Raw genomic sequence first — 25,406 nt, 5'->3', positions numbered from 1 at the left:
TCCAATAGATATCTGCCCAATATTGGCCAGATAGCTGTTAGAGAGGCAGATAAATTTGCCTGTGTATGGTCAGCTTTAAACTGTAAGTCTGGTAACCTTTTATAAAATAACAAGCATAAATATGGAAACACATAAGGCTTTCTGCACAGGTTATTATTTCAATATGTTTGCTAAACTGTTCTAAAAAATAAAGGGAAAGTAAATTCTGCTTTGCAGTCAGTAAAAGTGCAGATTAGTTTCTTTTCTTTTTTTATGAAAATATATATTACATGTAATCAGTTTGTTATTGGGATGCACTTCACTTTTCAATGTTTTAATCAGGCCAATGTGTGATAGATGCAACAGCACACATCATGGAAATTAAGATCTTTAAAAACGACCTTAAAACCACAATACTGTTTAGAATGAATGGAGCCACGTGACATCTGATGTTGTCATGCATTATAACCACACTGCAATCACGCAAGATAGTTTGCAGTCATAAACTTGCTAAAGAAAAATATGCCTTTCCTTCAAAAATCGTCATGGAGTTTGGGTAAGAGAGAGCCACGTTTATCTTCTACAGCTATTTGCACTTATAATGGTTAATACTGTCGTGGGTGTCTGCATGTCTTTTTTAAGTGTGCCAGGCAGCACTCGTGTGTGTGTAAAGCTAGAGATGTTAATAAGCACAAAATGAAGTTGTGTGTTCACTGTTTTCACTGCATCTGGTCAGTTGTACATTAAAAAGTTCATCTATAGCCTCGTGCCTTAGGTGGAACTTAGCAAGGGATATGGGCAAAATGGCTGCAGTTTTTAGACATTCAGGAAGTGGCTTCTAGTGACTCCAATGTGAAAATCTATGTCTAACCTAAATTACAGCAATTGTACTCCTGAAATAGACCTCCGACGTGTATGGGAATGTTATGAACAGTGTTGAGTTTGTTTTAAATGTCTTAATGTAATACATGGTTAACAATACATTTCTATTGTTAAATTATCATTGTATGGTACAAGGTAGAATGCATTTATGTCAGTACCGATACCAGTTTGTTTAGAGGCATGTTCTGAGACTATCACAGGTTGCTAGCATGTGGTAGGTTTTTTAAATAGGTTGATTTGCAGCCAAAACGTTGTGTATTCTCATTTGACACACATTTACTGTTCATACAATAATTATTGGAAATCTATACACTCATGCCTAAAGCTAAAGTAGTTTAATGATCAGTCGGTTCATCAGTTGGGCATGTTTGAAAATGTAGCCTGCAAATGCACTCTGCCAGTGTATGGTTCATTGCCAGATGAGGAAGAGGAACTTTTCTTCACTTCCTGTTGTGCACAATCTGGCTGTTGGCCTGAATTAAGGCCCAGTGCTACTCAGGACCTTTTGATAACTGCAATCCTCTCGTGTAGACCCACTGCAATTAAATCACCCGGTCCCCTTCTGGAATTGAACTGGGCGCATGCTGTCAGTGGTAGTCACTTATGTAATGATGGCACTCACAGGGTTTTCACAAAATAAAAAACAGTTCATTTAAGAATCAAGGTTTATAAACCAAAGTTTCAGTCCACACAGGAAACTTTCTCAAGGAAGAAAGGTTCCTATGTGGGACCAAACTGTTGAGAAAGGTTCCTGTGTGGGACACAAACGTTAGATTAATAAACCTTGTTTCTTAATGAACTGTTTTTATTTTGTGTAAGCCCTGTGACTGCCGTCATTGCTTACAATCCATTTAAATGTTTTTTGCACAAGCATCCAGTTATATGTACGTGCAACCTTTGTGCCTTGTTGCTTTATTTCATATTCCCCAATATTATAGTGCTGCTGAGATTTTTGGTTTGGTATGAGCAGCTAGACCTGGGTGGCACTCAATGTTCCCTCTAATTCCTTCTCGGCTTTGTGTGCAAAATAAATATTTTGTGCGCACGTGCAGGTCAGAGTAAATGCAAAAATTGTTTGTGAGTACCACAATTTCTTGAGTGTGCTGGCCTCAAAATTCGTGTGCACACAAATGCACAGCTTAGAGGGAACATTGGTGGCACTATGTGAGGTGGCTAACTGCAGGGTAAAGCACAATATGTAGCAGAACAATTCTTTGGCTGCAGGCATATCAGTAGGTTACCCCACAGAAAAGAATAACTGGTGTGCCATCTGGATAAATTATAAGAAATAATGAAAGCTTTTGCATTTAGCAGTGTTTGGCTGGAATTCAATGGTAAACTGGCAAGGCGCTTAGAGTAGACTGCAACAAACTCTCACTGTGCTCCACCGCTCTCTCTCAGTACTATCTATTGCTTACTCTGACAGCCTCCAGTGGGGACCTACTGTATACCAGGATTATGCCAATAATTTGCCAATACATTTTTCCCCTGCAGTTGCTGTGGGAATGCTGCATACATAGATAAGGAGTCTTAATTCCCACTTATCAATTTGTCTGCAGATTGGCTATACCCACATGGGGCAACGCCTGTCATATCTGGTGACTTTTCTATGACTTTATCGACACTTAAACGTTTCCCATCTGTGCCCACCTTAAAAGCTTAGGCCCTAAATATTTAACAAAAGAGGTTCAGGGGGTATTTATAAACAATCTACTTGTATCCAGTCATTTATTTAAAAATATATAATACTTTTTGCAGTTGAAGTCCCCGAGGTAAAGAGCATTTCTGCTTGGATGTTGTATATGTAAAAATCATTAATCTGTTGCTTGCAAATGGCCAGGGCCACTTCACCGTGCACTGGAATGCAGCTCCCTCTGGGGGGTTAAGCAGTGGATTATTACATTCATGGTTTGTGGTATTTTACATCGTGCCTTCACTCTGCTGAGTATTCACTTTATTATCAAGCCACTTTTCATTTCCATTGCAGTGTGCTGACTTACAGTAGCATACTCTGCCTACAGTATTTACAGCAGCTAAAGGTGGAAAAGAACACCCAACACGTCCTTAACAGATCTGACTTCTTCTCAGAATGAATGACCCACGTGATCTGTGACTCTGGCACTCATTATTTCATATCCTCTAGAGCTTGGTAGCTGTGCCAAAAGTGCGCTTCATCCTTTGGACGTGTTCTGGATCTTAAGTAGATTTGGCATCATAGGTAAGAAATTGAAGCACTTCCATAACATTTACCAGGCTCACCCATGGGTGTCTGTAAAGCAGAACGTGCTGCTTTCACTTTGCACGATGATTTTAACACAAGGAAGGACATTTACACAACACTTGTATACACAAGGGAGCTACTGGTTGGGTGCCACATGCCTAAATGCTACATGCTGCTACTACAAAGGCTTGTAATGTTTGCCAAATTTATAGAATACATTCCCACATCCAAATACGTATCATTTGAGGCATCATTTTGCTGCAGTGTGATAAAACAAAGCAGAAAGTGTCACAATCTAAGTCGCCATTGCTGGTCATGTGTTTTCTGTATTTTGCCAAGGAAGTTGTTTTGGCTCTGAAAAATGGCAAGAAATCGCACTTGTAACTAATTCTCTTGGTTGAGGGAGTCAAATCTACACACTGGGTGAGAAACAAGGGACCTCGCTAGGCAAGCAAGAGAATACTGTTACTCTTTTTATGCTGAAGGAGGAGCCAGATATCTGCATAAAACGTGTTGTCATGTATATAAAGAAATACATCTAAAAATGAAACTAGAATTCTACTGTTTGGACTTTACTGCTATGGGAGCTTTAGTGCAGGCTTTTTCATATTTTTTTCAGCCATTTCTTCCATTTAACGATGATAAACTATACATATTTTACATATAGTGTGATATAACTGCACAAGTTTTGGCTGGTCATGTGACGAAAGTAACCTTGATGATATCTTTAAGCACCGTTTGCAAGGGCAGTTTTCCCAGTTCATTTGTGTAGTTTGAATTGTTTTTATTATACAATCAAATTTTAGGATGACTTCTTAATATCATCGTGGTACATTTTAACTTATGTATTGTGTGATTCTCTGGTGGGGGAATGTGCTATATGGAGATTCGTAGGGAAAGAGTGGGGGGAAGTGAGTTCTGCCTCGATCACATCATGGCGCTTCAGTCAGGCAATGCTGTATATGATAATAATGCACACAGAGTTTGCTATTATGCTTTTTGTATTCCACATGCGCTCCACTGTTACTATATTTTTGTTCTTTGGTACAGGAGTACGATCACACAACCATAATGGCTATGTACCACTATTAACATTGATAGGGATATAGGAAGTCATGCTGGAGATCCATGATCAATTTAGAATGCCAGTGTCAACAACATGACAAAATTCTAGATTAGAATGATAAAGAAGACTCCCTTGAGATAACATTATTCTCCAACAGAATCTGGCTTAGTATCCCTTGTGCTGTAGTTTCCTGGGTTAAAGATACTCCATGTCATCCAAGGACCCAAATTCCCACAAGCCGGCAACAATCCATTTCCCAATGCATGTGAAATGAGTTGGGCCTGGAAGCAGAGCTTATTGGCAGGGCTTAGTCCAATAGGTTTGATGTCCGTAATGATGGACATAAAGATTTGTCCTCCCTTCTCTTCAGATACAGCAACATTTAACATTACTGTGTATATTAACAAAAATGTACTGTGCCGTGGGGAGGCACATTTATCAAAGGTCGAAATTCGAATTCATGTGAGTTTTTAAAAACTCCCCTAAACTCCCATAAATTCGAAATTCAACCAATCGAAATGTATTAATAAAATCAATTTTTTTAAACTCAGATGAATTAAATCGACCTGAAAAATAGAATGGAATTTCTTAGGTGGCGAATAGTCGAATTTGAGTTCTTAAAGGGCCAGGGTATGATACATCTCGTAAATCGAATTCGAATGTTTTAAAAAAACTCAAATTGAATGTGAATAACTCTCTAGTCGAATTTGACAGTTTTGACCATAAAAAGTTTTGAAAATTCGAATTTCGAATTCTAATTTCCAGCTCGACCCTTGATAAATCTGCCCCTAAATGTCCAGTGTGATAATACAGTGAAGAAGGCCCTTACTTTTTTTTTATTTTACTTTACCTGGGCTTTAAGATGCCAACAAAAATAACACAGAAATGGGAGGGTTTTAGGCAAGCAAGGAAAGTATGCTAATGACAACTGGTAATAATTACAAGCAACATTATCCAGCCTTGGCATATGAGTCTTTACCCTGTGTGAATAAAGGTATTTCCCAGTGGAAAGCTGGATATTGTGATTCTCTGTGCAAGTTCCGGCCTCCTTACAGGAACATATGAATGACTTACACGGGGCATATGGTTACCTGGGAAAGCCTGCATACACAGATGCTCTAAATATTCCCTTGCCTTTAATTTCCTTTAGGGATGAAGAAATCTGTTATCTTTATTAATGCTGTAACCATTCACCAGGGATCTTTAAACTTGTGTGTAGTAATAACAGTCTGTTTAGACGTCAGTCCTTAAATGACCTCAAAAAAAGAATCAAAAGGTGTTTCAGAAATATTTTAGTGCCCACAAAACTGGTCAGCACAAATAAAAATAATAAAGCATTGGGATAGCATGGTTACCATGTTTTCTCTAGAATTCCATTTGGTTTTTAAATGCAATCATTTTTGACAGGGGTGTAACTATGGCTTTCCCGGGCCCTGGGATTTAGATTCAGCCAAATACTGAATCTTTGCCCAAATTTCCAATCCAAATTGAAATCTTAAAGGTTTGTTCACCTCTAAATTAACTTTTGGTATGATGTAGAGTGTAATATTCTGAGACAATTTGCAATTGGCTTTCATTTTCTATTATTTAAAGTTTTTAAGTTATTTAGCTATTTCAGCAGCTCTCTGGTTTGCAATTTAGTAATCTAGTTACTACGTCCAAATTACCCTAGCAACCATACATTGATTTAAATAAGATTCTTGAATATGAATAGGAGAAGGCCTGAATAGAAAGATGAGTAATATAAAAGTAGAAATAACAATAGATTTACAGCATTTGTAGCTTTACAGAGCATTTTTAGATGGGGTCTGTGACCCCCATTTGAAAGCTGAAAAGAGTCAGAAGACTCTTTACATCAGCTTTTGTGTGTGAAATCTCAGGGGATCTCCATAGCAGGTGATGTTCACAAATGAAATAAACATGTTGTAGGAACACCATGGAAGAATCACAGGGACAAATGCTTAAAGGAACAGTAACGCCAAAAAATAAAAACAGTTTATAATAATTGAAATATAATGTACTTTTGCTAAGAATTGGTAAAAGAAATGTGTTTGCTTTAGAAACACTACTATAGTTTATATAAATAGGCTGCTGTGTAGCCATGGGAGCAGCCATTCAAGCTAAAAAAAAGGAGAAATTCACAGTCTACTTAATAGATAACAGATAAGCTATGTATGTAATAGAATACAATGGGATTCTACAGGGTGCATCTGTTATTTTCTATGTAACCTGTGCTTTGAATGGCTACCCCATGGCTACACAGCGGCTTGTTTATATAAACTATAGTAGTCTTTCTAAAGCAAACACATCAGTTGTACCAGTGCAGGGAAACAGTACATTATAGTTTGCCAATTTCCATTTTTTGCTGTTATTGTTCCTTTAATGCACTATACCCTCATTCATGGTACAAATAATGTACGTTTATAATGAATGTTTATCTTAAAACTACTCATATAGAGATATTGGTACACAATTTGCAGCTTGCCCTCTTCCTCGTAAAGTAAAGGTGACCATGCATTGACTGACCTTTAAATTAGCCGACTGCTCAGCCTTGAAAAGACAAATAATGTGCATTTTGGTTACCGTCAGGGTTGCACCAGGTCTCCCGGCTGCACCACCTTCAGTATGCTTCAGGATTCCTGGGGTCCTACGGTTTTGCAGATGGTTCTAACAATCAAACTTTAAAGGCAGAATGGAGGTGCTCTGGCTCTTTTCATTTCCTCATTTGCTAAGGCATCTGTCTAAGACGATTCTATGCCAAATTATATTTTCAGTTCCAGAGTGATCTGTGGCAACTGCCACTCTGAGGCACCATACATGCCCAGCAGTATCATTGAGATTGGCCATACTATCCATAAAATCTGGTTATGGATGTCTGTCCATAACCATATGGACTGTCCATAATGTATAATAGATTGGCATATCAGGTATAACACAGAAAGATGTAATATTAAATAAATGTTTGCATTTGTAATGCCTGGTGTGCAACAATTATTCCTACTAAATTGGATTCTTTCTTAGGTGAGATTTTTTTTGTTTTCATTCTGATTATTTATTTTTGTAATCATTTATTTTCCATTTATCTTTAAGCCTACTATACAAGTAGCTGTTATTGGGTTGTTATAATCCCGTAGGAAGAAAAAGGGGGTTCACCTCGCACACCCTGCCCGTCCGAATCTCGTGACACCTGGTGCTCGATGAAGGAGGTATTGGCAGCCACCACAACAGTCAGAGAAGAGAAAAATCACCAGCACAACAGGATATTTCTAGCAGGGAAACCCTTGCTCGTTTATTTGTGGATGCAACGTTTCGGGGCGTAACTCCTTTGTCAAGCATTGCTTGACAAAGGGGTTACACCCCGAAACGTTGCATCCGCAAATAAACGAGCAAGGGTTTCCCTGCTAGAAATATCCTGTTGTGCCGGTTGTTATAATCCCACCTACCCTAGCCAATAAAAACAATTTGAATTCCCAAATGGAGCATCACAGAATAAGCTAATGAAAAAATCCACCAAAAAATATAAGAGGAGATACCAAAAGTTAATTGTATGGTTATGGTTAACATCCTCTTTCAGTATGATGGTAATTCTGACTGTGAGAAATATGTGTATTCGCGCTTGTACAAATTCAGCCTGTTAGTTTTGCAGAATACACAAGGGGTCATTAATGAAGGCTACAGATACAAGTGCTAGAGCATTAAAGGGTGCAGTTTTGCACCCATTCTCACTTCTCGTGCATGATTAAAAATCAAGCACAAGATGCAAGAAGTGCAGCACTGGTAGGTACAAGACAGCCCTGTCCTTACCATGTGCATTATCACCATATGCGCACTGATGCTGTCTGAACAACACACAAATTAGGGGTTGGAAAGGGGAATGCCTCCAAAAGCCCATCTCTCATGAATATAGTTATAGAATATAGTTCTGCTAAAACTTGGAGCAGGTATTGTGCTCCATTCTGGAATTAACATGCCCGCAGAACCAGCAAATTTCTGATGGTGGCAGCACAGTACACTACGTTTTTAGAATTCCATGTCAATAATACATTTCCTACAGAGAAGAGATGATAATTTAGAGTCTTATTTATTAAAACAAATCTTTTTTTAATTAAAACAAAGTTGACCAAACTATCGCCCAAGTTTAGAACTCATTTATCAATAATTCTTCTTGAAAAATTTGGAGCGACAAAAAGCTGCGACCATATCGAGCATCAATTCGTATTGTACAATAAAACCAAATTTTGTGGCAAAACTGATAAAACTCTTTTGGATTATTGGACGAAAACCCCGACTTTATTAGATTATTTAGCGCAGATCACAATATCAAGAAACAACTTCAGGGACATCTGCTATTGACTTCTACATGACCTCGACAGGTTTGAGATGGAGCATTTTCGGATTCAGATATTTAGTATCTTTGGGGTAAAAATTCAAGGCTTTTTTATCCCCTTAAAAATCTGGACCAGATAAATTTGAGGTTTAATAAATGGGCACCACAGAGTTTTTATGCCTTTCCTCTGTTTGGATGAGAGTGTTAATTTTAACTCATTTTTTAAATGTGGATTTTACAATATATTTCCATGCATACTCTTTGTATTTGAATAAAGAATTATCTGATTGATAATATTTTTTTGGTATTTTTTGGAGCATCTGTTGAACAACTTGGCCTCTTTGTGTGAAGCCCTAGGTTCCGTCATTACTAATTACTGAGTATGCGTATTAGGCATGGTCCTGCTGTAACAGAGTAGCACTGTGTTTATTGAATTCCTCAAAAATGCATATAATAATCTAGAAGTACCTTACAACCTGCATACTGACGGATTGTAGCCTTCTTCCCATTAGTACCTTTCCTGCAAAACGATCATATACAGACAGTTAATATACACTTCTTTGCAAATCTCATCACTTTTGGGGTATAAGCCAAAATGACAAACCAAATGGAAACATTTTTGGCCAATAAGCGTCACTTCTATTCAGGCTGGGTCTCCTTGTTTAATTATATCCGTATCAGTTAAAATAAGTGGTGTCTTTGAATTCTGGATGAGTAGCATCTTTCAATTCTGCATGAGTGGGGTTGATTTTTACAGCTTTTTTATATTTACCATAGAACCAAAGTCAATGGGTATAGTTTAAATAATTGTATCTCTAAATATAATGATCCACGGCAGACTTTTACAGGCCATGCATGTGATATAATAAAGCACAAGGAATAAACCAGGACATTTTAAACTGTTGCACAAGCTCCATATGTTCCAATTAATGCTTCTTTGGCATATGAACAATAAAAGCTATTTATGGAGTACAACTACTTTTCTATTCATACCCCTTTAGACTGTATATTTCCATTAGAAGGACCCTCTGCTTGCTGCTTTTTTAAGTTTGTGGTGTTAGTATATTTACTCCTAATTCTATGCCAACTATTGGTTTCATATAAATTCAAGCACACTTATGGTTATCTTTACCTTTGTACCTCCAGCAGAAGTTACTTGTAGCATTTAAGCATTCTAATTGCGATATAGTAATATAATGGGAGAATACTATATGCAACCTTTGATATAAATGTGCGTGTATACCCAGCCTGTACAGCTTTAATGCAAAAGTATTATACCAATTTGTATGGTGAAAACCTCAAATCAGAAAACTCTTGGTGGTCTAATGTGCTTGTTGTAAGTAAGATATGAAGAGAATAAAGTGATATATTGAGCCTTTGATGACCAACACTGAGCAGGCCTAGGCTTGTCCATCTTGGCACTTCTTAACGATGGGAAGTGAGGCTTCTAATTTGGTCTTCTATTGGCTGACGTCCTCCAGAGACTTTAGCAGTGTCTGAGCTGAGGACTCTTGAAGGAAGTGGTAACACTTTATTGTAATTGACTCTTACAGTGCTGCGTTCACACTCTGTTAAATCACAGGGGAATTATGTGACATGCCCCATGGTGCAGTGGCACCGTCTAAATACTGGGCTGTTAATAATTCACTATTTAGTCAATTAAAAGTTCTAGCAAACTAGTGAGAACAGTACGACTGATTTACAAAGTACTTCGAATCAATGATGCCGTTTTGTTTCACTCATATAATTCTATGTAGGTTTGTTCAGAATTTGAAATATATTGGGCATATTATTGGTGTTACTATGCAGGATATGCATACAAGTATGGGATCTGTCATCCAGAAACCCATTATCGGGAAAGCTCCGAATTCCAGAAAGACCATCAACCATAGTCTCCATTTTATACAAATAATCCAATTTTTTAATATGATTTCCTTTTTCTCTGTAATAATAAAACAGTACCTTGTACTTGATCCAGACCAAGATTTATTTAATCCTTATTGGAAGCAAAACCAGCCTAATGGGTTTATTAATTGTTTACACGATTTTAAAGGTATGACAATTTAAATTACGGAACGATCCATTATCGCAAAAGCGTAGGTCCTGAGCATTCTAGATAACAGGTCCCATACCTGTATTTTGAAACCTTATTTCTTACTTCCAGTTCCAGTGCAGTCTACACACGTGCAACACAAACAGGGCATGTTTAACTATTACTCTATTACCATTAACTATTACTATTAACTATTAGGTATGCACTGAATCCAGGATTCGGTTCGGGATTCGGCCAGGATTCGGCCTTTTTCAGCAGGATTCGGATTCGGCCGAACCGAATCCGAATCCTAATTTGCATATGCAAATTAGGGGCAGGGAGGGAAATCACGTGACTTTTTGTCACAAAACAAGGAAGTAAAAAATATTTTCCCCTTTCAACCCCTTCATTTGCATATGCAAATTAGGGTTCGGATTCGGTTCGGTATTCGGCCGAATCTTTCACGAAGGATTCGGGGGTTCGGCCGAATCCAAAATAGTGGATTTGGTGCATCCCTATTAACTATGTACTTCTTGCTTCTTATATGCTTCAGCGGACATACTAATCACAAGGAAAGTGTACATTTAGAAGGTTATTTTTTAAAGGTCAAGTTGTGTTTTCCCGAAAAATTCTAGTTTTTCAAGGGTAGTTTCAGTAAAACCTAGAATTTTTCGAGATTTATTATGCCCCGAAGCTGCTAAAAGCCCAAATCTGAAAATACTCCAGCTAAAACCTGTTGAGGTCATGTAGAAGTCAATGGCAGAGGTCCTTTGAACCATTTGAAGATGTTTTTTGGCTTCATGTTTTTTGGGTATTTAAAGGTAGTTTCCGTTGGAGGTAAAATTCAATTCAAGGTATTTCAGTTTTTTTAGCCTATAACTCGATCAATTCATGTTATTGCCACTTGATTGCCCTGGAAGGCTTACAATATTGTTTATCAGTACATAGTACAGCATACAAAATATCATCCTTGCACAGCAAGCATGTAGATATGGTATATATGGTATGGAATCTATTATCCAGATACTCGTTATCCAGAAAGCTCCAAATTATTGGATGGCCATCTCCCATAGACTCTAATCACTTAATTCTGATTTAAAAAAAGTTATTTCATTTTTCTCTGAAATAATAAAACAGTACCTTGTATTTTCTCCCTAACTAAGATATAGTTAATCCTTATTGGAGGCAAAATAATCCTTTCAGGTTTAATTATTGCTTAAATTATTTTTTACTAGGTTTAAGGCATGGAGATCCAAATTATGGAAAGACCCCTTATCTGGAAAACCCCAGTTCCCGAGCATTTTCGATACCTGTATCATTAGAACAATAAACTACATATATACCCTGTCCCTTTGTATTTGTCTAATGTATATATTAATAGGTGAATATTTACATTTAATTTCACCTGGCATTGCTTCTAATAGCTTCTGTATCAATATTAGTGACTGTGTAAGATTTCCATTGTGCCCTGGCTATTGGGTCTTAATCTTCCTTATATTCTCCTGTATTGATACACTCCACACTCCCTACTGGGTAGCCCATGTACTTATATGGCACTTAAGGAGATAACTAACCATGGTATTTACTGGATAATATAATGTTATATATTTTCTGCAAATGTTACATTTAAATGTTTTGTGTTTTTCTTTCAGAGTGATATACCCTTTGCAGGAATCCCCTTCTGTAAAGATGTCCCAGTCTTCTGGAGCAGATGAAGGGACGACATTTGAGCACCTCTGGAGTACCCTGTAAGTTATAGGACTATATTATAAAAGTCATAAACAGTGCAACAATACAATTTTGAGGACTGGGCCATGGTGCAATGAAGTAACAAGTGCTAACATGGTCACTCACAGTCTGGTCCTTTCTTCCTTGATGACCACTATAGCCTGGCACTAGAGTGATAACTATAAGGGGGTAATTTAAAGTTGAATAGTAAACATCCCCAAGTTGTTAATGGAACAAGCTTAGTAGCTCAGTAGAAGAGCAGCAAGTAATGGTGCACCTCAAGGATCAGTGCTGGGCCTTGTTTTTCAATGAGACATAATGCAATGTGCAACCCAAGCCCAGTAAATAGAAAGATTTTACTTAAATAGTCAAAGCTGCATGTATTTTTCCCAATTTATGTTCCTTATACTGTAGTTATAGAAATGTGTCAGTTTCAAGTATACAGTTTTTTTTGGAGAAGTTATTATTTAACGGTTCCGTGTACAATCTATGGGTTTGGTACTATTATGGCAATTCTGTAGATTCTATGAAATTATGTTAAATAGTATTAAATTATTTATTTGTTCCAGTAGGTCTAAATCACCTTCTTTTGTTTGCATTAAGACACTATAATACTGTTCATGTACAACTTGTTCTAATCAACCGAACATTTTGTTATTACTGATATGCTGCATACCATGGGGTATTATTAGGATCCACTTTAGACTGCCATTCAGCAATAGTTCCAAGAAGGTCTATGACTGTAAATTAGATTTCACATCTCACCCTAAATGCCTTTCAGGTGGGCATTCCAGGACTGTCTAGGAGAGCTCCTAAAATCCCACCCTAATTGGTGGTTTGAGGTCCACAAGATCTTTTATATTTAATACAATGGATAATACATATGTTTTATGTGATCACTGCCTTGAAGTAATGTATCCTTTATTCTTCCATTAGAGAGCCAGACAGCACCTATTTTGAACTTCCCCAATCAAGTCATTCAAACAATACTGAAGCATCCAATCGAGCTGACGTCAACATGGATGTTTATCAAATGAGGAGCATGAATGAATCTATCATGGTAAGTGAAAACATGCCAATCTGAAAAATATTGTGTACAACACACTTGTCTAAATGCTTAAATAAAGGTTTGTAATCCGATATAAGATACCTGCTTCCTCTTCCTTATTGTTGTATTGTACTTTGTACTTTTTAGTGCATTATGGTGCAGATTTATTTATATGTGAGTTTAGAGCTTAATAAATAAAAAAAACTCACCAACGTTCTATTCATTCCTATGGGATGTTTAGAATTGTATTTTATCAGTGGTTGAAAGTTAGAGCCATTTGATAAATACAATTCTAAAGATCTCATAGGAATGAATGGAACTTGGGTGAGTTCTTATTTATTAAAGGACCTGTAACGTTAAAAAAATAAGTTCGTATACCACCGAAACTCCGCTTGCGCTACTCTTCAGAAAAGGCGACACATCGACGATCCATCGTGCGGCATTCAATTTCTCCTACTGAAAGGAAGGCAGGGAGGAGAAATCGAGTGCCGCACAATGGATCACCTTTTCTGAAGAGGAGAGCAAGCGGAGTTTCGGTAAGTTATTTCTTAATAGGCTGTTTGATTTTAAAGTTTAATTGGTGTTTTTTTTCATGGTATACTAACTAATTTTTTTAAAAAAGAATTTTGATGTTACTGGTCCTTTAATATAAGGAAAACTATACCCCCCAAACAATGTAGGTTTCTATTAAAAGATACTGAGTAAAACAGCTCATGTGTAAAACCCTGCTTCATGTAAATGAACCATTATCATAATAATATACTTTTCTAGTAGTATGTGCCACTGGGTAATCATAAATAGAAAATTGCCATTTTAAAAAATATGGGCCGCCCCCTGAGATCGTAAGATTCACTGTGTACACATACAAACCATATGTAAGGTCACATGAGCCAATTAACAGACAGAGTTCTGCCTTTTGCTTCCTCACTTCTTCCTGTTACAGTTAGTGTTGTAGTATTTCTGGTCAGGTGATCTCTGAGGCAGCACAGAGACCATCACGAAATGGTGGTTCAAGGCAAGAGATGTAAAAGGGCAATATTTATGTAAATATATATTCCAGTTTGGTAAGATTCTTTAATATGTCATTCAATTTGATATAAACTATCTGTTGCTTAAGTATTCATTTTGGGGATATAGTTTTCCTTTATGATAAAATGAAATCTGCAGACACTCACATTCTAGGGCCAGCTCTCTATGGAGCACTTAGGAAACTGGGTTGCTTGACTCTTCCATATGGTAGAGAAAGCAGCAACACAACTGCTAGTGCTACTTAGTGGGTTTTACTTAGAAGTAATGTCCAGGAAACCAGGTCCTGGGAATATTATGTAGATCAGCGGTCCCCAACCTTTTTTGCCCCAGGAACTGGTGTAAAGCCAGAATTTTTTGCAAGGACCGGGGGAAGAGTGCCACCTGGCTGGTATTTTACCAGCCTGGCTGGTAAAAATGTTACTTGATGCCAATGTTATTTATAGGGAAAAACCATAAAAATATAGGAAGGGCAGTATTTTTTTCCAGAAAAGGTTGCAACCCTAACAGGGGAGGGTGACAACTGCGCATGCCGCGTCAAATTCGGGCGCACCATTGCTTAATTCGGTGCATCCACATCAAATTTGGTGAATCAGTGTCAGATGCAGTGCATCTGCGTCAAATTCGGTATATTTGTGTCAAATGCAGACTCGGCTCGGCAGCCCAGTTCAGGTATGTCCGCGGCCCAGCGGTTGGGGACCCCTGATGTAGATGATTTAAAGTCAGTACCTCTTTAAATATACAATTGTGCAAAATAATTTATGCCCTTTATACTCTACTGTCAGTTTTCCAAACACTTTATATAACCTCTAAGAACTTTAATTTTAAAGGGAATGTGTACCATTTCCAAAGTGGTAGGACTTACAAAAGAAGCACATGTCCAACTACAATACTGTAGCAAAAATGGAAGGTTTTCAGATCTTAATAATTTAAGTTGTTGCTTACGCTAACGCATCTTAGGCCTCCCCTCTAAAGAAAGCGATGTATTTGGAAAATAAAAATGTTTTCTGCAATCACAGGCCTAACTACACGGTTTAAATTACACATATTCACATTTATTTCCATTTCAAGTTGCCTGGTGAGATTATTTCCTGTTGTGCTCTGGCCACTAGGGGTCCACAGACTACTGGAAACCCCTGCTTTACATTTGGTGTGTGTGGAAAGGCTGCTAGCATCACAGCAAATCATTTAAAGCTTTATAGGGGCAGAGAGGCCAAAATTGTTTCAGTAGAAGCATAAGTATACTGACAATTATTATTTGAAATGTTTTAATTTCTGCAAATGATGTAAGCTTCTTTGTATATCTCATGGTTCATGCTGAACTGCATCAACCGATCTATTATTCTTCTGGTCATGCCTGCTAGGGAGGCATTATGTGGCACTAATGCATTTGTGGTTGATAATTAGAGGAAATAAGAGACTGGCAGAATCGTTCTTGAGGGGTGGTGGTGGCAATTGGCATGTCATTCACTTCTGGACTGTTGTGGGAATTGTACTTAGGCAAACACTGAAGGGCCACAGGTTGAGCAGCAGCAGTATTGCTGTGTTTTAGTCTCATAGCCACAATTTCTTCACAAAGCTTGTTATTCCTACTGTATTATAGGCATCATCTCTCCCTACTATACCTGCTATCCCACAGCCACACTCCCTTCACAGAGACTATTATCCCACTGCTACTATAGGCACACTCTCTCCCTACTATACCTGCTATCCCACAGCCACAATCCCTTCCCTGGGACTATTATCCCACTGCTACTATAGGCACCATCTCTCCCTACTATACCTGCTATCCTACTGCCACAATCCCTTCCCAGGGACTATTATCCCACTGCTACTATAGGCACACTCTCTCCCGACTATACCTGCTATCCCACAGCCACAATCCCTTCCCTGGGACTATTATCCCACTGCTACTATAGGCACCATCTCTCCCTACTATACCTGCTATCCTACAGCCACAATCCCTTCCCAGAGACTATTATCCCCACTGCTACTATAGGCACCATCTCTTCCTACCATAACTGCTATCCTACAACCATAGTCCCTTCCCAGAGTCTATTATCCCACTGCTACTATAGGCACCTTCTCTCCTTACTGGCATATGTATCATTTTCTCTGCTGTGATATATATACTGCCTTCCACTTCATGGGTTCAGCCTGTCAGCTCACACAAAACTGAGTTTGTCTTAAAAATGCACACAATACCATACCGCACCATAGTGCCATTTACCAACAGATTATTATACATTCCAGGCTTTAACTAGAAGCATGTGCACACTGTACTTTTATAGGCAGAGATAATGCTTATTATAAATACAGGGACATAAAGCCCTTAAGCCGGGGAGGAGATTCTGAATTCCTTTTCTTTTTTTATTGTGTAATCATGCTATTAGCCTTGCAGACATAGGCTCGTACATGTCTGCCCTCTCTGTGTATGTGTTACTAACTCTGTGGCAAAATGATCATCATAAGTTACAGGTATGTCATGTGACTTAGATTATTTTAAAATGTGAATTTTAAGACCACAAAAGGCAAAACAACAGCAGGAGAAGAGCCCTGTCCGAGCATGAACCATTTTGGCAGGGATATATAATAAAAGGTAATGCTAGAATAGTTTTCCAATGAAGGAATATGCTAGCATATGCTGAAACTTGCAGAGCTGGCATTAAACCACATAAAATATGTACCTTATATTGTGCATACACACACACACACACTCAGTCCCACTTTGTGATTTATCTTAATAGGAACATGCTGGGCGCTAAAAGTAAATGAGACAAAATACAGTGTGAAATTATATATTTCACAACATTTGTAGTGAGCAGCCCACCTTTTTGGACAATGATTTCATATTCAGGGCGACTCATGTTGCTTCTTGTTACCATCGATGAGAAGATCCAAGGTTTTTTAAAGTCTAAAATCCAAATGCCTCTTGAGTGATAGGCTTTAAAAGCAATTTCTACAGATGAGCTGGATAGTCCTTAATTCATGGTTGTGACATACAGAATACTGGCATAAGCATGTCCATGTGCAAAACAGTTGTTGGTCATTTATTTTGCACATTGCGTTCTAGCTGATAATGGAGCAGAGACCTGTGGCTATACCCTTAAGTAGAGCGCTGCCTGTATAAGACAGCACTCCAGGTGCTTTAGGTGATCTGCATCATCAGGAGGAGCGCAGCTTTGCCCAGGGAACTGTTGTTTCCTTTAGCACTTGCACTGATCAGTAAATGACCCCTGTAGTGTGCAAGTAAATAAGTAAATAGCTAATTCTGTGCCATTGAGAGGTGAAGACTTCACTGCAGCAGCAGTCACTACTCTCCATTGTTGAGTCAATAATGTTAGGGATCATGTCATGCGTATTATTATTATTACAGCATGAGATAATGAGGCTGGGGGTTGGATACAAGCAGCTGATAAGCTGTTTGGGTGTGTCACCATAAATATAGGGAGTCCTTTGTGACTACTACTACTTCTACTACCCATGGTACCCTATAAGACCCCATGGGAAAAACAAGAATAAGACTTCCACATCACCACGTTGGGCAATATTGGATATGAAATTAAGCATATGGAGGAGTAAAAGGGTTGAGATTTCGAAATTTCTGGTTATTTGGGACTTGGCTTTTGGGAGGAAAGAAAGGTGATAAAGGCCAAAAGTTTACATGACTAACTTTGTCCTGAGACTCAGGTTACTTGTCATCTCAGTGGATGAGAATGCAGAATGGCTCTTGGACATTAGTTGGGGCTTCTGTGATCATTGCTTTGTTCTCTTACTTGCTCAGGCTTTCTTTGCACTGTTGGCAAACAGAAGGCTGAGGGATCAGGTGGAGAGTAGAATACTAATTATATAGCAAGCCTTTGGTCGCAGCTCACATTCTGGCTTATTACATTATAAAGCTTGGAAGGTATTTTTATCAGCACTAACACTGAGTTAGCTACCAAAGGCAAAATGATTCAGTATATTAATACAGGCATATACATTTGTCTCTTTAACATATGCAACTGCAACTTGTGTCTCTCCAATGGTTACTTCACTAAGGCTGCTCTTATAGCATTCTGGGAGTTGTAGTTTAATTTCTAGAGGAACAGAGATTGTATTTATTCATGCTTAATTAAATATTTAAATTAATCTTGTATTGGTTATTGGTTGTTTCCTGTATATTGTACAGCACCGCAGAATATGTTGGCACTTTATAAATATGTGGTACTAATAATAATAACACCCCTGGCCTTTGCAAAATGAAGGGCTGTATAAAATGTGGCACAAAAAAAAATTAAAGAATTTGACAGATTTGATATTTTAAAACAGCTGATTTAGGGGGTGAGGACATGATCCTACCATTGCTTCAAGTCAGAAGCAGCAATAAAAGGCGGCCGCATTTGCTCATGCAGCAACAAATAGGTGTCTTTAGTAATGCTGTGAGACCTGTCACTCAGGTTCAAGCTTCTTCTCCTGACAATGACAGCCTGCCATACAGCTATACTCTTCTGCATTTTGGGGACAGAGTTTTGGGTATAGCCTAAAGCTAGATCTTTGATACTGCCAGAATTAATCATAATGTGTCTGGGCTCAAGAGAATATGGGCACATTGAATGAGATCCCCAGGCAAATTCACTCCACAGCCTAAGATTAAAAAAAAATCCATTAATTTCATGGTTCATTACCATTATATTATTTCCTTCTATCACAGCAAAGCGTCTGTAGGCTGTCCCAACTTTGCCCTGTATGCCAAAGAGCTCCCCTCCTGTTTATCTTTAATATTCAATGTATATTCTATTAGAATTAAAGTAAAACCATTTTCAACAAATGTTTTCCTCTTTTTTCGCCTCTTTTTCCCATAGTGTCAGTAAAATAAAAATAAAAAATAGTACCAATAATATGGCTTTGTCCATAAATTGTCCACAACTTGTCATTTATTGCCTGACCATGTATATTGTAGGGTACTATGATCATGGGACTGAAAAGATTTCTACCCATCCTGCTTTTCACAATATACGTTTCTGTATGTAAGGCAGCCTGAGCCAGATTAACATGCCACTAACTTCACTAAATTGTTACTAAAGGTACTATGTACCTATATCAGTGATCCCCAACCAGTGGCTCGCGAGCTACATTTTACTCACCAACCCCTTGGATGTTGCTCTCAGGGGCCTTAAAAAAGGAGTTTATTTTTAATCCCAGGATTGGAGGCAAGTTTTGGTTGCATAAAAACCAGGTGCTACTGCCAAACAGAGTCTTCTGTAGGCTGCCAGTCCAAATAGGGGCTATCAAATAGCATATCACGACCACTATTTGGCATCCCCAACTCTTTTTAAATTTGAATGTGACTCACTGGAAGAAAAGGTTTTGGACCCCTGACCTAGATAATCGCCCTATGATAAGCACTAGAAAGATGTAACAAATGCAGGAGCAGAGTGGCAAATCCTCAAACCATGTCATTTAATTTATACAATACCATCACTTGCATGGCCATTGGCAGATACAGTGAATAGATCCATGGCCAAACAAATGTGATTCGACACATCTGGATCCAGTGCCTCCCTAGTAACTATTTTTACGTAGCACTTGCAGCTTCATTGCATGTCTTTTTACCTTGAATGGCAGTGTTGGACTGGGACACCAGGGGCCCACCCAAAAACCTTTGACCAGGGGCCCACCAATTAATCTTAGACCAGGAGCCCAATCTTAGTACTGTTTTTCTTCCTTTCCTCACTCAACCTCTATTCTCCTAGTCTCTTTTCTTAACATACTATACTCTATTTTTCCATCTATTTTAGCCTCTTTGTTCTCATAGAAATAGGGAATGGCCATGAAATAGGCCAAATGTTTAGCAGCAGGAGGGCCCACTGACACCTGGGCCCACCGGGACTTTTCCTGGTATCCCTGTGGGCCAGTCCGACACTGTTGAATGGATCTGTTGGGCAGGAAAGATTTGTGAGACTGCGGCTTCTCCTCTTAGTGTGTCTGTATGTGGTTTGTTGTATGCTATCATTATTGGCATCACAGGGGAATACACTGGCACAATAAAAGCTAGGCAGCTTATACCATGTGTAATAGATATGTGGCTTTCACTGGTTACACTTCTGAACCCCAGTGCAATATAAGTCTTTTCCCACATTGCCCGTTTCCTTATGCATAGATTAAAGGGTTGGTTAGCAATGGTGCCAGTGAAAGAGTTAAGCAAAGAATCAAGCACAGGTTTCTTTGCACCATAAAATGTTGCTCCCATATCACCCGTATCTTGGCTCAGATCTTACACCCTAATTTTGGCTGTGACACCTGTTCACGATATTACCGTGACAATAAAAGTGAGGTGCAAACAGCTACACACAACTGCCTTTGCCATTAGCAATAACAGCGATACTATGTAATTGCCCCAGTGCCAGCTCTTATTGCGTTTCAGCTGGGCAGCAGATTGCCTGCATCCAGCATTAGCTAATTAAAACACTTTAAAGTTCAATAATAAGCACGGACCCCTGTCTTCCCCTCTGTGGGATACTTGGTGCAGTCCAATACATCACTGGGCAAGCCTGGGCCTGCCTTGTGGTTTAATGAATAGTCATGAGGAAAAGAAAAGGGGAGGAGCCATGTTTGTTGTTGGATGCAGCTAGTTGACAGAACCAAGGGTGATGGAAAAAAAAAAGAAGAAAAAAAAAACAACAACATAGTGCTTACATGTACCACAGCATCCTCCAAGCCTTGTGCACTTTGTTGGGTGCTGCTGCTCTATCTACATGCCACTTCATCCACAAGGCCTGTGACCCCCATGACTTCTCAGGTGGGACATTTCCCTATAGCACTTGTATTCTAGGAAGACTAAGATGTTGTACATAAGCGACCCCATGCAGCATTACACGGTAGGTTCCATTCTCTAATTTGCCTCCCATGCTGGATTTGGTTTCCCCATTCCGATTTCCCATGATTTCTGCCTCTTTGTTGCTTTCACACCTGTTGGCTTTGAAGTTCCGCCATGCGTGAGATTTGAAAATTAGGCACTTTGTGTACGGAACAGGGGGCTCCTTTAGAGATATTTGGGAGGTAGGAACCTCTTTGGGAGGTAGCAACAAAAGAAACCTGGCATTGTGTAAAAAAAGGTGCCGTTAGACGCATCTGTGTTTTTTCTCAAAAAGCAGGCAATTCATTAAGGTTTGATTTTGCATTTACACTATTTTCATGGAACCCTTCCTGCCTGTAAATATTAGTTGTACCCAGTACTGTAATATGCTTCCTCTTTGTAATTTGCTGATTAATCTAAAGTAGGTTCTTCAGTGCTAGAATCACCTTTGCACTTTTGTTTTAATTAAATAGGACATTTAGAATAGAATTATTTTCTTAGGTGTTTATATGTTTTAAGTTAATAGCTTAAATGACGAGTGTGATGAAAACAACAAATTAAATTAAAATGACATTTTCACAGTACAGGTATGGGATCTGTTATCCTGCAACCCACAAAACCCACACTTTTAAAAAAAATGATTTCCTTTTTCTCTGTAATAATAAAATAATACCTTGTACTTCATCCCAACTAAGATGCACTTTCTCTTATTGGAGGCAAAACAATTCAATTGGTTTTATTTAATATTTAAATTCTTTTTAAGTAGATTTAAAGTTATGGAGATCCAAATTGCGGAAAAATCCTTTATCTGGAAAACCCCAGGTCCCGAACATTATGGATGACTTGTCCCATACCTGTAATAGTCTATGATATAAAATACAACATGAATTATGTTTTAATTTGATAGTGCTGATACAGTATGCTAAGGAAGGTAGGCCCAAATAAACAGCAGCTAAGTAATAAACATTATGTATAGTTAGGTACAGTTGGATACAGCTCAAACAGAAACAGTTATACTTAGTGGTGCAGGCATTCCTTTATTATATTACTATTATGAACCCTCTGAAAGTCTTTGGCCATTAGATGATTCTAAGAATTCAGCTGGAGGGTTTGTGTTGACCATTTCTGATATTAATTGTTATTAACAGCATTTAGTATTACTCTACCTTGTTATCCTACAAGTTATATATACCTTACAGGAGGAAAGATACATTACATTCCCTTTGCTGCTTTGTTCAGCACCCTGAAGCAAGGGCCCTTCATTGAATCCCTTTAAAGAAATTTTCATTTTACAGGACGTTTTACTAAATTGAGAAAAAGTATCTGATATGTCATTATGCTTCTATTGAACAGAGAAATATTACAAAATAGTACAGGTATAGAACCTAATATCCAGAATATTCGCGACCTGGGGTTTTCCGGATAATGGATCTTTCTGTAATTTGGATCTGCATACCTTAAGTCTAATAGAAAATCATCTAAACATTAAATAACCCCAATATGATTGTTTTGCTTCCAATAAGGATTAATTATATCATAGTTGGGATCAAGTACAAGGCACTGTTTTATTATTACAGAGAAAAAGGAAATATTATTTTAAAATGTGGATTATTTAGATAAAATGAAGTCTATGATAGACAGCCATCCCGTAATTCGGGGCTTTCTGGATAACGGGTTTCCGGATAATGGATCCCATACTTGTATTAGAATTTCCTGTATTCTATAAAGCCGGTTTGTGTAGATTAATAATCATACTTTCACATTTCTGTGCATGTCCGGTATGCAGATGCTACATTTGATTACATTAAAATCAATCGTAATGATCAGAATGATCAAAGTTTTCAAAATTTGAATAAAACGAACGAAGAAGCCAGCGATTTTCTTTTTGGCATGTTGACTTGTGCCCCTTTAGGATCTGTATGCTTAAGTGTCATAAGTTTGTACCCAGGGGAGCAGGCAGCGACACTGAGCATCAGAGATAATTATTTATTCATGTCAGAGATTGAGAAATATTTAACGAATGTCACAAATTTTAGCTGTCAACATTCCCTACCAGCTTATTAGCAATTTATATTGTTATGCAGTGGCATAACTTGATGTTACTGTGCCCCAAAGCAAATTCAGTTTAGGGCCCCTAAACATTAGTAAGTTGACCTACTACATGAAGATATATTAAAATGCTTGTTCACCTTTGAGTTAACTAATGCAGAGATTGATATTCTGAGACAGTCTACAATTGTTTTTCATTTTTATTATTGTTTTTTTTAGTTATTTAGCTTTTTATTCAGCAGCTCTCCAGTTTGCAATTTCAGCAATCTGGTTGCTAGGGTCCAATTAACCCTGGCAACCATGTACTGATTTGAATAAGACACTGGAATATGAATAGGAGGAGGCTGTATAGAGAGATGAGTAATAAAAAGTAGCAATATCAATACATTTGTAGCCTCACAGAATATTTGTTTTTAGATGGGGTCAGTGACCCCTATTTGAAAGCAGGAAAGAGTCAGAAGAAAAAGGCAAATATTTAAAAAACTATGAAAAGGAATAATGAAGGCCAATTTAAAAGTTGCTTATAATTAGCCATACGATAATATACTAAAGGTTAATAAACGGGCCCCTAAATCTTCTCTATATTTTTTGTTTTCTTTAATTTCTTATTGTTTTACTTTGAGAATATTACAGTGTATCATTTCAGATTATGGTGGGTAATTATATAGTGTTTCTCCTCCTTTAAGGCTGCAGAATGCACTAGGTAACCATTAGCATTGATCGGTTGCCACAATAAAAAAAAAAAAGTGTAGGTAAAGGACCTTAATGCTATCTTGGGTGGTTAATGGCTGACCCTGTGCGATTCTCGTAGTGAATTGTGGGTTGTTATTACCTGTTCCACTCACCTGTTCCTCCTGCAGCTAGAAGAACCTTATTTTCTACAGTAAGGGGTTTGCTTGGTTGTCAGTGACACAGCAATATGTTCTCCACTTCTGGAAAAATTCAGCTTGTCTCTAGTATAAAGTCTGGCTTTCTTTGCATCGGGCAAGTATCCCATAGCAACCAATCAGCAATTAGATTTGTTTTGGCTAAGCGCGGTTAGAATACGAGCAGCAAATTTATAAAAGTCTCCTAGGAGTTCAGAAAGGCAATTACACTTTTCAGGATAATGCACTTAATGAAATTAATTGAAATAAAGGAGACAAAAAGGTAAAAGCGAAGAAATGAAGACATTTGTAAATAAAACCTGTATAGGAAGTGGATTCAGGTATAAGCTAAGGATGAATTTAACCGCTGAATACATTGGATAAAAGATAACATCCAAAAAGCACAAATGTACATTTAGGGGCAGATTCAAAAATTCACTCGAGCTTAGTAAATCTGCCCCTTAGTTGAAAGACTGACAGACATAGATAAATGCCACATTTTGTAGCTTTCAGCATACACAATAAAGCTGTCTACACTGATCCTTCTGAGTAACACTCAATGATCAGGGGGAAAATAGTTCCTCCATGCATTGAGGGAAAAAATATATCCTATAAACTTTAGATGATGGACCAGACTGCGGAATTATTTCCCAGAAATCTCATTAGAGCAGGCCTATTTGTATACACTGCCACATCAGTGACTATTTATATAATTTGAGACCAGGAAGGAAGGAGTGTAGGAAGACTATCCCCAAACCTTGCTAAAAAAAGTGTTGTATTTCTTAAAGGAGAACTAAACCTTCCCATTACATTTTAAAAGGTAGGGCACCTACACAGTCCACCTGCCTCCTTCCTAATCACATGAAATGGACTCCCTAAAATTGCTTTCTTCCTCCGTACCTGCCATCCAGATGCCATAGGGTTAGTGGAGCCAGATTGACCTCCATCGAGCATGATTCTGCATTTGGCTGGAGGGGGTTGTTATGCAGGAGCCCAACTGGAAAAATAGTGATAGTTCCCCTTTTACGGAATATTTATCACAGAAAGATGAAATGTATGTGAAACCTTACGCCTTTAAGTTAAGTTTAGTGTGTTATAGAATGGCTAATTCTAAATTACTTTTCAATTGGTTTTCATTTTTTAATTTTTAAAGTTTTTGAATTATTTGCCTTCTTCTTCTGTCTGTTTCCATCTTTCAAATGGGGTCACAGACTCCATATAAAAAAAAACGATGCTCCGTAAGGCTACAAATGTATTGTTATTGCTACTTTTTAATACTCTTCTTATTCAGGCCCTCTCCTATTCATATTCCATTTCCTTATTCAAATTAGTTTGGACCCTAGC

At 38.0% G+C, this 25,406-nt stretch overlaps 1 protein-coding gene across 3 annotated transcripts in view; it reads left to right on the top strand.

Moving 5' to 3' along the window:
* tp73.L (tumor protein p73 L homeolog) overlaps positions 1-25,406 on the top strand; it is a 105,120-nt gene that overhangs the window by 16,809 nt on the left and 62,905 nt on the right. For 2 of the 3 annotated variants that reach the window (XM_018226152.2, XM_018226153.2), the window contains exons 2-3: positions 12,160-12,255; positions 13,172-13,295. In XM_018226152.2, the coding sequence (XP_018081641.2) occupies positions 12,160-12,255; positions 13,172-13,295 (220 nt within the window). Of the gene's footprint in view, positions 1-12,159; positions 12,256-13,171; positions 13,296-21,014; positions 21,170-25,406 lie in introns of those variants that run through there. The other variant, XM_018226154.2, reaches the window with a different exon arrangement.

Source organism: Xenopus laevis, chromosome 7L (genome assembly GCF_017654675.1).
Source record: "Xenopus laevis strain J_2021 chromosome 7L, Xenopus_laevis_v10.1, whole genome shotgun sequence".
NCBI classification, from domain to species: Eukaryota; Metazoa; Chordata; class Amphibia; order Anura; family Pipidae; genus Xenopus; species Xenopus laevis.
Note: the sequence above shows the minus strand (reverse complement) of the source record. Positions and strands in the feature narration are given on the sequence as shown.